This window comes from Cibotium barometz, chromosome 10 (genome assembly GCF_041138505.1).
Source record: "Cibotium barometz isolate CiBa-2024 chromosome 10, ASM4113850v1, whole genome shotgun sequence".
Lineage (NCBI taxonomy): Eukaryota > Viridiplantae > Streptophyta > Polypodiopsida > Cyatheales > Cibotiaceae > Cibotium > Cibotium barometz.
In genome coordinates, this window is record NC_141055.1 from 60859252 (window position 1) to 60871691 (window position 12440).

The window sequence follows — 12440 nt, forward strand, 5'->3', positions numbered from 1 at the left end:
CAAGGACATCCAAATGCTACATGGGAAAATCACGCTCTAGTACCACAACCCCGAATGTTTACAAATCTTGGAAGATACAGAGGTCAAGGAAAAGCTGGAAAAAGCGAGACGTGGCAGAATGGCCGAAAGCCTCCCCCGTACTATCAACATCGATTTATGTGCATAGTACCTCAAGTCATATAACAAAGCCAACAAGCAGGGGATAATAACAAAGGCAGATGGCACAACAGAACAGGTCCTGCTCTCAGAAGAACTAATATGCTAGGCTCGGCAAATGCCACCACCACTGTAGTTACATATTCACAATATTGAGAAGTTGCCCATGGAAGATATGCTCAAAAGGGTTTCCTACAATTCCAATGGAGCAGAGTATGACAACATACATGATAAAGTTACCGAGAAAGTGTGCAGAGAAATGTCTATGATGATGCAGGTAAAGCTAGTTGACAGATATAATAGGGTCCCTCTCAATTGTGTAGCTAAAGTACATGTAGAAAAAGAGGAGGACTGGGCATGGTATATCCATCGAGAGATGGAAAACTACCTAAAGTCACACCAATTAAAGGTGAGCAATCCCTACTTACTAACCAAGGTACTCAGTCATGCAGCTAACCTTCCAATTCTCAAAAGCATGTCGGAAGCAAAGGTATAGCAAGCTGCAATGCCTCTAGAGCCGCTAAACCATCACTCCTAAAGAGCTGCAGGAAGGACAAACCCTCTTAAAAGAAACAAAGGAGATAATGTAGGAGTTGAAGAAGGGGAAGTGGAAAAAGAAGTAGAAAAAGATGAGGGGCATAATACTAGCAATTTTGCTGAGAAATCACAGCGCTTGGAAGCAGAACTAGCCAAGGACATTGCATCATATCAATAGGTGCTGGAGCAAAAAGAAGCAAGGGGAATAAGCCTTTCTAATATACCAGTAAGCACAACTTCGAAATTGCCTCTTCAAACAACCCCTCCAAGCTCGACACATATGGTATTCAAAAACCTCTCCCCACTCCACGATTCTGTTCTTTCAAATCTGCCAACTTCAATGGAGATTGGTGCAGAGAAGGTCCCATAAGAAGTTTTGCCAGAGAAAGCTATTAACATAGGGAATGAAGAAGCTACATCTGTACATCCAGAGACTACAGAGGAAGGGCAAGAAGCTGAGAAAACAAAGAGAAAAGAAGAACCTCTAGGCCCAAACAAGCGACAACAACTGGAAGATGAAGGCCCAATTGGTGACACTTCTTTCTTGCATAACTTAGAGCCAAATCACTTCTTGCAGGAGACAATGGAGGGCCTAGACAGCTTGCTGCAATTACCATTCTGTGAAATAGAAGGCACGGCCTCTACAAGCACGTCTATCTGGGAACAAGAGTACAGGGTTTGGCAATGTCACCTACTTACGTAGGCACATGCTTTATGATAGGAATACCACTCTCTTTGGAAGCAAGTGTAAGAAGCTTTAGACCAAGTACAAATGCTCAAGGAAAAAATGACTGCAGCTGACACTACACATAGAGATGTCATCCTCAAGAGTTTGAAGGGCGCAGAAGAACAAGAGATGAGATACCAAGTGTTGGAAGGAAACAACCAAATGCTCAGCAAAACCGTAGTGCAAAGGATCAAAGAAAACACAGAGCTGAAAGCGCAAGTCGAACAAGCTAAAGAGTAGCTTTAAAAGGAGGTGGCAAATTCTTGAGAAAAAGAAGAACAACATACATAGTAACTCAACGAGGCTCATGCAATGTTCCAGGTCAAAAACTGCCAAATCTTTGGAAATAGATCAGATGCCAGCCAGTCACAAACAAGTGCTTGATCATGCAGCTGAGAAATAGCCAGTTATTAGCCAAAGAACAACTAAAAAGGATTGAAGATGCTAATGCATTGGAAGTGTCAGCAAGAAGGGCATAAGAAGCGGCTACAAGAAGATCTGAAGAGTTGGATGTTGCACGCATGGTATGTGAGACTACTATATCTGACCTTCGGTCAACAAAATACTCAAGGATACATGAATTAGAGTGCTAGCTAGAAATAAGGCAAAGGATTGAAAGGACAGAGCCTACATATGAATTAAGACTACTCATTGAACGAGCCTCGGAGATAGGTTTGTTGTGCCGATAACTCCTCGGGCTGCTCCTCAAACATTAACCTTGTTTTTGTCTACACTAACCCTCTCCCTTCTTCAATATGAGATTAACTTAATTGATGACCTCAGTTTAGGAGATTTAACACTAATTTGCCAAAATACAAAGAGAGATGCCGATCCAACTATCATTATGGGTATCTTTAGGGGTGACTTAGTACTAACGGATCCAGCTTTCTATCCCTTATATCCAATTGTGCTTAACCTCTAGAGTTGGTGTTGGGTGTTACAACAATCTGACATCTTGGATAACAATGTCGATAAACTCGACTTGTTTATGCCAAATGATATACCCACAACACTGGCCAACTACAAGGTGGTTGCACGTAGTTATCAGTGGATCGTTAGTCATGGTGGGTGGTTAGAGGTTTATAATACACACCAACATTTAAATCTCTCAGAGTCCACCCACTATCATCCGTTTGGTATTATAAAGCTTTACCACAATATACATAAATATTTGGAGGCCACCATGATGACTAATGTGCTATATATATCTTTGATAAATTACATATAGAATACCCTAATATTACCATAGAAGATCTTACAGAACTTCAAGAGTTCATGAAAATTAACAAGCCCACCCAGCCACCCCCTAGTTCAGGTGAGGGCCAAGAAGAAACACAAGGCTCGTCCATTCCTACTACCTATCATGTGTTCTCTTCTATGCTAAGTAAATTACTACACCCCTTTCCAAGTGTTACTCCTACTAATAAAACTGAGGCCGATTGACCTTTTATACCTTTAGATCTCCCAACTAACACTCTCTCGACCCCGAAGAGATGCCAGCACCCCACCCGTCTCCACCCAAGGCCGTTCAAGAGGTACGTCCCATTCAACCAAGAGATGACGTTGAGCCTTTACTGACAGCAATATTCTTGATTCCTTGTCATGTGAGCAGAATATGAAGGGCTTATCAAGGCAAGCAACCCCTTACTGAAGCCAAAGATAATGTTCAAGGTGTTGATGCAAATCACACCGTTGAACCAAACCAAAGGATCTTTGCCAAACGCCTATTCTATAGTGACATCAACGCGGCAACCTTATGTGCCCTATCCTCTCCATGCACCAATGCTAGATTGGGAGGAACTCTTACCAATTGCAAGAGAAGGTACCTTATGGTGGGAAAATGTGGCAAAGCATACAAAGCTGGCAAACCCCCAATTATTAGCGGACCTGCTCGAAATCAGAATTGTTACATTCATGATTAGTTACTATTTTCGTAGGTGGCGCAAGGCATATCCTATTCACACAAGAGGGGGTTATACCGCCATCATAACAAATGATACCAATCCCCACATTGAGAATTTCGGTATACAGCTAGAGTGGTATATTGAGTACTTGACAATTCCTGAGTATAGCCACCAGTACTAGTGTTCACCACCAACCCAAAGGGTTGATCCATTGTATATGCCTATTAAGCGGAGGCTAATCTCACTGCCGTTCCATGATGCCAAGAAAAGGGATTCTCATGTGTGCTATAATTTCCCACAGTTTGTACCAGCAACATTTTTAAATATAGCACAACAAAGGAAACAAATGATGCCTGGATATGAGCGTGGCGTCGTATTCCAGATCCCACTATCATGGCAACAGTCAGGTTTCTGAAGTTGATTGTTGTGCTTCTCGATCAACCAAAGGAACAATATGATGGCTTTGATGCAGAGCAACTCCTCTTCGACATGAACACAGGGCCTAATGAAAGGGGAATGATGCTGTACTATCTTCGCCTAAGGTGTCTTCTAGGCTACATGCATATAACCTTTGAAGATATAGTCGACACAGGGTTCTGTACATCTCACTCAGCTTTTAGAAAAACCTTAACAAAGCTTCAATCATGCCGCAACTTCTACAAGCATGAGTTTGGTGACCATGTCTTTAGACCTTGGTAATGGGTTCTGAGGACAGAACCTACATAAGGCAGGGGGGATGTTAATCCCATTTTGGATTAACAAATATACTCCTCCATTTAAGGACATTAATAAGTGTTATATTAAGGCACTATAAAAGTTGTACATTATGAGATACTGGCCACCCAAAGCCTTAGTTAGTAAGTTTTGGGTGCCCAAGTGTAAATAAGGGCTAGTTGTATATAAGGTAATTTCTCATAATGGAAAGACACAATCCCCCTTTATGCTATGAGAGCTCTTGCTTTGTCTTAAGAGAGAGAGAGAGAGAGAGAGAGAGTACTCTAGTGCATGTTCCTTTTCTATGCGAGAGGTGGTTACCTTGCATACGTGGTGTGAGCAACTTCGTGTTGACAACGTGGAGGTGGTGTTCGAAGGAGTGGAGCTTTCAAAGTGAGCTTGGGGAGCCTCAAGGGACACGAGCTCGAAGCATTGGTAAATACCCAACGATTGTTCTGTCTATTGCTTCTCCCATTGGTGTTTGTGTGGAGTTCCTTCTTGGGAGGTACGGTAGCCCATAACAAGGAGGCACGAGTGTCAAATGCACGCAGACTCGAAAACTAAGAGACTGAAACCGAGACTGTAAACCTTGGCTCTGATACCAATGTTGGATGAGAGAGAAGATGCTATGCACACTCGCACAGACACACATGCACACACAATGACAAACAAGCTCGATGCTGAAAAGTACTCAATGATAATGATAAGAAATGAATGGAGTACAAGAGAACTATAGCCCTTGCCCTAGGGCTGATGTGGCTAACACAGGGAAAAACCCTTGCCACCCACCAGCACAAGGTGAAAAGTGCTCGTGTGTAGGGCTATTCACACCAAGGACTTCCACGCTAACATAGGGAAGCTCGTAATTGGCCAAACGATGATGAACATTGAGATTAGCGTATGCTTGCTTTTTTTAATACCTGCATGCTTTGCTTTCTTTAGTGTGCACATGCTTTTTCACTACGTTGTGCACTTGCTTTTTTGCTATGTTCAATGCCACGTGACTTTGTTGTAGTCGTCATTGTATGCTTGCATTTCTGCTATATTTAGTGTCACTTGGCTTTGCTGCAGTTGCTTGCACCGTTGTGCGCTTGCTTTTCTGCTATATTCAGTGCCACGTGGCTTTGCTGTAGTCACTTCCTTTTCTGCTATATTCAGTGCCACGTGGCTTTGCTGTAGTCACTTCCTTTTCTGCAAGCAGCTTAGGCTACCTAAGGTCACCATTTCACCATCTCCGGCACCCATGTGATTGCTGCTTGTTTAGTTGTCATTCTTCTTTACAACCCTCGCATGCATTAGGGAAAAAGGGAGCTCATTTTGGGGCCTTTTACGGTTTGGAAAAATAAGCTCTCAACCAATGAACAGAGGGCCAACGTAACGTTGAAAATTCACAAAAATAAAAGAAAATAGATAAAAGAAACAATATTTTATGTAGGTACAAGCGTGCTACATTAATGTGGAGATTGGTTTTTTATTCTCACAAGATCTTTGGACATGAAGATAGAATCTAGTCTGACATTTTCTCTGACAAGGGCCTTCCCGCTTCCACCTCCCTTTGAACTTTGAATTGTTGTGCTGCCTTTCCTTCGAAAGGTCTACCATTCTACACCACTGCCTCATTGTGCAGCAACCTCTTCTTTTCCAAAACTGCTCCCTTGATCCTGTTTGGCTTAGAGTAAGATGTTTCTTGTCAACTATCTGTCTGCCCACTTTCTCTTTCTTGAAACTTCACTTTGTTATCTTGTTTACATTACTTTGCTGTGGTTACAGATTCATGGTATCCATGGTGAATAAAAACTATGGTCGTTCTTGTGGAAGACGCTTTGTGGATGATAATGCTATGAAGGCAGAATTATACCACACATCCTTACCCCGTCGACCTGCTTCTTCTATTTCTTCGGTAGAGAATTCAAGTACAGTCAAAACGGAAGGAACTTGGGAAAGGTTTACTGTTTCGAAAGGAGCATGGGTGCTCATGCAACCTAGTAAAAGAAAGAGACCCCAGACAAAAAACATTTTCTTGGCATCATGGAAGGGAAGAGTACGAGATTTTAAAATCACCAGAGGAAAGATATCGGTGAAAGAAGTTTTGATTCAGCATGTGTACATGCATAAATAACTTGTCTTGCGAGACTATCCAAATGATCTTCCGCAACACAGGCCTAATTGTATATTTTTCTATTGTGGTTTTGTTCTTTATGAGGTGCATGGATTTTTAAGACAAAGCTTTCTTTCTTTGCTTATTGATATTCTTGTGTTATTTTATTTCAGATTTATACCCTTCATCGTATGAGACATGGCAAAACATCGATTGTATTCTGGGATTTATAGATGTTTTGCATGGATCGATATAGGAGAACAACAATACCAAGGTCGATGTGCAACAGAGCTAGCTCAATCCGGTATATTTTTTACTGATCATTTTTATCAGTTTTGCTGGACAATGCAAACACACATGGTGTGTTAAGAAAACAAGACCTTCCAGCATGGAATTCAGTGGATTGGCCTCTCCCACATTTTAGTGTTACAGAGGCATATAGAGCCAAGCTTTTCAAAGAAGTACAGAAAGCTCTAAGGCCCAATATTGCCACAAGGATAATAAAAATTTCTTTATGCATGCCTCTCACAGTTTTTGTAGACTTGTTTAATACCTTTCCAGTGAAGGTTTCAAAAACAATGTTCACAGTTAAAGCAACAAGTCTGGCATGCATGCCACAATTTTTGGATAAAGGTTGGGATAAGAAGACATGTAGTTCAGTGTTTTGTGAGGTTGTCCAACCTTCTATGCAACTGAAGTACATGGTTGCATCACAAAATTTCATTTTTTCTTTTTATTATAAGCGCAGTCGAATGCTAGGTACAAAACTAGTCCCAATGGATCAAGATGAAGATTCTTTTGGTGCAGAAAATAAACTTCTTGATATTGATGTTGTTGAGAATGGTGATGTGCTAGTCAATATCACATTAAGACAATGTTGCTCCCTAGCTCAATTGCGCAATGACATTCTATTTGAGACAGAAGGTTCTATTTCAAAGGACTTTTTATTTATCTACAACAATAAGAAGGTATACCATGTGACTTATCCTAGTCTCATTAAGCACTGCTATTAGTTTACTTTACCCTATTGTTTTATATTGCTTTTTTGCAGGTGCTCAAAAGAAGAGAGAGATCAATAAAATGCAAAGACATTGAAAATTTGAAAATTGAGATAACACAGACTCCATAAACAAAGGTATTATATTCAGAAATATAAAATTCTGTACAGAAGTGTTTAATTATATATGTAGAACATATTCTTGACAACAATTTTCTATTTATCTACAGGCTGATCTAGAGGCTGCTCTACATGGTCCAAGCTCACCGTATTATCTTTATTTGGAGAATCTACTTTCTGCTACTCCATCCTGTCGTGTACAGTCTCTTGGTGCTGCTCCATTGTCTCCTCTATTGCCCCTGGAGCATCTATTTGCTGCTGCTCCATCATTTCCTCAATAACATCAGCAGTAGCAGGTCCTTGTTCTTGTGGCTTCTCCTCATCAGCACTAGGTCCCTATTCTTGTGGCACCACATCTGCATCATCTGTGTCATCAAGGTGTATGACACCTTCTCAGACTTTAGAGCTCTCACCCAACTCGACAGTAGCTGGTACAATAGGTTTAGGGAAGGTATACTTCAAAAACTTCCAAATTATATCAGCTCTGAAACTATACACATAGCTCGAGTTAAAGCTATCTTCTCTCATCTGCAATGAGATATGATGATTTAGAACACTTTGTACCAATATCAAATTTTTTGAAGCTAAATGAAAATTATTTTTTCTTACAAGCTCTGGCTGTCCTATCTCAAAATAGCTTGAAAGTATATATTTGGCACTAATCAGCACTCTCCAGCCACAGCTACTTGAATCATCTTGTTGTGGTGTCTGGATAGTTGGAAAGATATGTTAGAAACTGTTAATGTCTGAACAAAATAAAATTATTCAATAAGTTCAAAGGCACAGCATGAAATAGACATCAGTAGAGGGAACAACTTTCTACCTCTAAATCTATTGGCTCTATTGAATCCAAAAGATTGACATTAGGAGGACACTGATCCAATGCATCTAGAAGTCTTCTAATACAACTGCAATACATATAATTCAGTTAGTGTGCATTAAATCCAAATAATGCAGTTTAAAGTTAAAAATAGCACACAAACCACTTACAATTTCACCTCTCTGTGTGTGTTTCTAAGAGAGTTGAATAAAAAGCATTGCTTCTGCTGGATGTCAATAGAAGCAAAGCTCCAGTGGTCACTGCATAAGGAAAAAAGCATTAAGAAATCAAAGGCTACAAGAGTACTCAATCTTGAAGGAAAATCCCAAAAGAAGCAGCCACACACATACTTGTTATGGTATGGAAGTAGCAAAATATCAACATGATCAAAATCACAGTGTCTGAACCAATTGGAAATATCCATGGGAGTTTCCTTTGGATCTCTTAACTTGAAGGAAATTGCAGGATCAATAATATAAACTGTATGCTGTACAGCATGGTTCAGCCAGCTTCTCATCATGCTACATTGGACAAAACAATAATTAAGGTAAGGTGTAAGGGAGGAGGTACAATAAGGATTGTTTTGCAAACAAATGTAAAATAAAAGACACTTACTAGAGCATTGCAAGAATGATAGTATCTGAGCAATACTCATTCTTATGAGCCAATGCTGCCAAGCATGCTTTTGTCAAGTCAAAATTATTCTCTGAAAAATCATCTTCAATATGGACAACTATGTTAGGGCCCAGCTCCTGCAACCTTCTCTGTATCTGTAGCTCCATCTGTACAGTCTCCACATCTATAGCAGATTTGGATTCTTCTATTTGCTGCTTCAGTGACTCCTCATAAGCAGCTTTCCCTCTGGTGCTCATTGAGTGGGTCACTTCAACAACCTTCACCTTGTCTGCCTTCAATTTCCTTGTAGGTGGAATTAATAATATGTCTCTCATTTTTATGTCCTGCCATTCCACAGGATGGACCAGCTTGTCATACCTCCACCTCACTCTGGACAATGTGTTGAAGTCCTTGGCCATCAGAGTTACCCTGTGAGCATGGGCTGCTACAAGCATTGCATCTTCAAAGTACTTCTCCAAGTAATCCTCTGCCATTTCCTGTAAGGAAAGAATGGCAGTCCTGTTCCACCTGAAACCAAGGTGCCAGCTATCACAAATTTCTCTCACTAGCCTCTGAAAAGGTGCCTTGGGGATTGCAAAGCCTATAGCTTTTTGTTGTTTCCTGATCTCCTTTAGCACACTTGCAGAATGTTTTAACCTCTTGGACTTTTGCTGCAGCATGCTCATTGGCTTCCCCTTCCTGCCATGTGCGACTCTTCCTTTTGGAGGCACACTAGTTTCCTTGACATCAGCCCCAGCTGCTGCTGCTGCAAGCCCTGGCCCCTTGCCAGACCTCCTTGCAGTTGCCTTGGTTCTTGCCATCACTCTGAAAAGGTCCATACAAAGTAATAGAAAAAGATTACAACCATGGAGAACATGGAATGATAAAAGAAGGTGATGACAAATTGGATAAAGCAAAATTGAACAATTTGTAACAAAACGCGATTATGATGATTTGAAATTTCTAACAGCTCATCATCGCGTTTTTCTGCAAATACTTGAAACAACATGCTATTGCATCCCTACAGTGAATTCTCTGTCTTTTCAACTATAAACAATATGTATTGAGTTTATGCAAGAAGTATGCAGCCTTGAATAGCCTAGAAAGTCACAAAATTACAATGAAATGGGTGGATGAAGAAGCATTTTCAAATTTGCAACAAAATGCGATTTGGGCTGTTTGAGATTTCTAAAGCCCTCTCCTCGCGTTTTGCTGCAAATTCTAGAGGCAGCATACTTCAACATGCCTTTAGTCATTTCAGTGTGTATGCAGCTTGGTGGAACATGGATTGAGCCTATAGACATCAAGAAGTGATCAAGCTCTCACTCAACAGGCCCAAATAAAAAGTCTTCCTGCTTTTACATGCAGTGGAGAAAATCTAAAAAATGTATATAATATTTATCATAATATCTAACCTACATCACATCAATCAGTTCCTTACCCTAATATACTATTAAACAAGAAGAGAAGGAAATAGATTGTCTTACTAACCTGGAAGCTATCTGCAAGTGTGCTGTGCTGATGATGAGTATCCTGTGCTGGGGATGAACCTCTGCTGCTGGTCTGGATGCTGATGGTGTAGAGTAGGAGGTAGAGAAGCAAGAGAACTGAGTTAGGAGAGTAGATTATTGCAAAATAGAAATAAAGGAGTTATTAAATACCACACGTGTGAAATATAGTCGTTTTTTAACACGTGTGGGTCCCACCCAGATCTTTTGGAATTTTAAATTTGACACGTGTGAAAGTCACTTTTTGCCTTGGAAATTGTGCCAATCATGATTTCATAATTAGATCCATTAACACTTTTCCCTCCCCGTCTTCCATCCCTGCCAGCACCCTCCCATCATCCTTTTCTTTCCCACTCTGATCACTTCCTACCCAACACACTCTATCCACTCTGTAACCTGTCTGAAGACTACTACCATTACCAGATCTCCAGGTTACCAGTGCTACAGCTCAAGTTTGGAAGAGAGCAGGAGAATCTCCAGGGCTACTCCAACAGTATGGAAGAGGAAAAGAAAGGTCAGAGATCTATACCCTTTCCAATGTTTTCTGATATATATTTCTTCCATCTGTAGAATTCTTGAATCTCAGTGCCTAGAAATCTAGTAGATCACCCTAGGATTTGATTAGAGATGGATATGAATAGGATTTAGAATTTTGCAACAAAATGCGATTATAGTGCTTTACATTTTCCAAATGCTCCAAATCGCGTTTTCCTGCAAATTCTGATATTTGTTTTAGTTTTTATTTTTTCCTCTTTCTTTTGCTCTCTTTTGCCCTGGGAAATTCCTCCTGGTATCATTTACTGTCCTGAACATTGTGAGATATCCCTATCGCGTTTTGTTGCAAATTCTTGTGTCCCTTTTGGTTTTTACTGTTTCCTCATTGTTCTGCTTTCTATGTCCATGGGGATGTCTTTCTTGATGATGAGACAGGTTTTTGCTTTGGAACAGTTGATTCTCAGGCCCCTCCTTTCAAGAGGAAGCTGGACTTTTCTGTTGCTATACTCAGACCACAGCAATCACCAGGTGATTCATGTGTGCTTATGAAGAGAGTTGTTTGGTGATATCCTATACATTATCTGATTGCATATGTGAGCATATAGAATTCATGTTATATAAATTTTGGTTCAGGCAAAAGCAAGAGACTAGAGCAGAAAGGTGAGTCTTCCCTTTCAAAACAAAGGGAACCAGAAGAGGACAAATCTCCAGATTTGCTCCTATTTGACTTTCTTCACAAGTGCAAGGCTGAGAGGAACTTCCACATATACCACAGTATTTTCAACAGGGAGTTCACTATGAGCTCTCTTTTGGACCATCACAGAGATTTCCTTTCAGACCATTGGGATACCTTCAAACAACTGACAGAGGCAGGAAGGATTGTGGAAGGTGAAAAGGTTTTTGTGCATTTAAATCATATTGTCTCCATTGACAGGCTGAGGTACCATGTGAATAGAAGGTTTGACAGCCTGCCTGAGGAATATAAATTCAGCTGTAACTTGCACACCAGAAAGTGTAGAGTGCTCGAGGAAAACATGGCATTCCTTATGTACATTGTCTTTCAACAGCAATCTCTAGAAGAGCAAGGGCAGGAGACTGAAGAAGAAGATATATCTGTAGCGGAGGTAAAAGAGGATATTCCTATGGCAACAGATATGGCAGAGCAGGAAGAAGATATCAACCTCGAGGATGAGAGGCTGCAAGTGGCTGCTCTTGACCTTGTTCAACTGAGGACTGAAACTCTTAGGGCAGCACAGCCAGTTGAAGATTTTGATGTTCAGAGCAGCAACTATGCAGTGCCCATGCTTCCAGGTGTCTTGATTGGTGGTAAAGATTATGTTTTCCTCCATGATATAGAGTGTATGTTCAATTTGAGGGAGGACTATGCCATTTCCCTTATTGCCCAGGCTTCAAGGCTTGACAAGGAGGTTGGCATAGAGGATGACCATTCACTGCTAGCTTTGGAAACAACTTTTGATCCTGCAGAGGCCCTTACTATTTGTTTCAAAGAGGCTGAAAATTTCCAAGAGCCAGATGAAGCTGCCTTCCAGCTCACCCAGGAAGCTATGAATCTCTCAGCACTTCATAAGGAAAAACTTAAAGAAGAGGCTGGACTGGAGGGGAGAGGAATAAATCTTTGGAAAGATGAACTTCTTGTTGCTGATGAAAATGAGAGGGTATGATATTATTACTTCAAATCAAATACTTTATCTTGTGTTTAAATGTTTTGTAGTTATGTATCATTGTCTC

General features: G+C 40.6%; 1 protein-coding gene across 1 annotated transcript; it reads right to left on the minus strand.

Annotated features, from left to right (window-relative positions):
• Positions 1 to 1725: 1725 nt before the first annotated feature.
• On the minus strand, positions 1726 to 8977 carry LOC147635130 (uncharacterized). The gene is made up of 3 exons (XM_086803354.1): positions 8689 to 8977; positions 8456 to 8594; positions 1726 to 1812 (listed from the first exon to the last, which is right to left on the minus strand). Exons 1-3 carry the CDS (start codon positions 8943 to 8945, stop codon positions 1726 to 1728), a joined length of 483 nt encoding a protein of 160 aa, XP_086659480.1. The 5' UTR covers positions 8946 to 8977.
• Positions 8978 to 12440: the final 3463 nt, after the last annotated feature.

Coding starts and splice junctions, on each gene's coding strand:
- LOC147635130 (XM_086803354.1), bottom strand. CDS start 8,945: ATGAGCACCAGAGGGAAAGCTGCTTATGAGGAGTCACTGAAGCAGCAA. Junction 8,595..8,688: donor ATCATTCTTGCAATGCTCTA/GTAAGTGTCTTT, acceptor TGTCCAATGTAG/CATGATGAGAAGCTGGCTGA. Junction 1,813..8,455: donor GACACTGTGATTTTGATCAT/GTTGATATTTTG, acceptor GCTATTTCTCAG/CTGCATGATCAAGCACTTGT.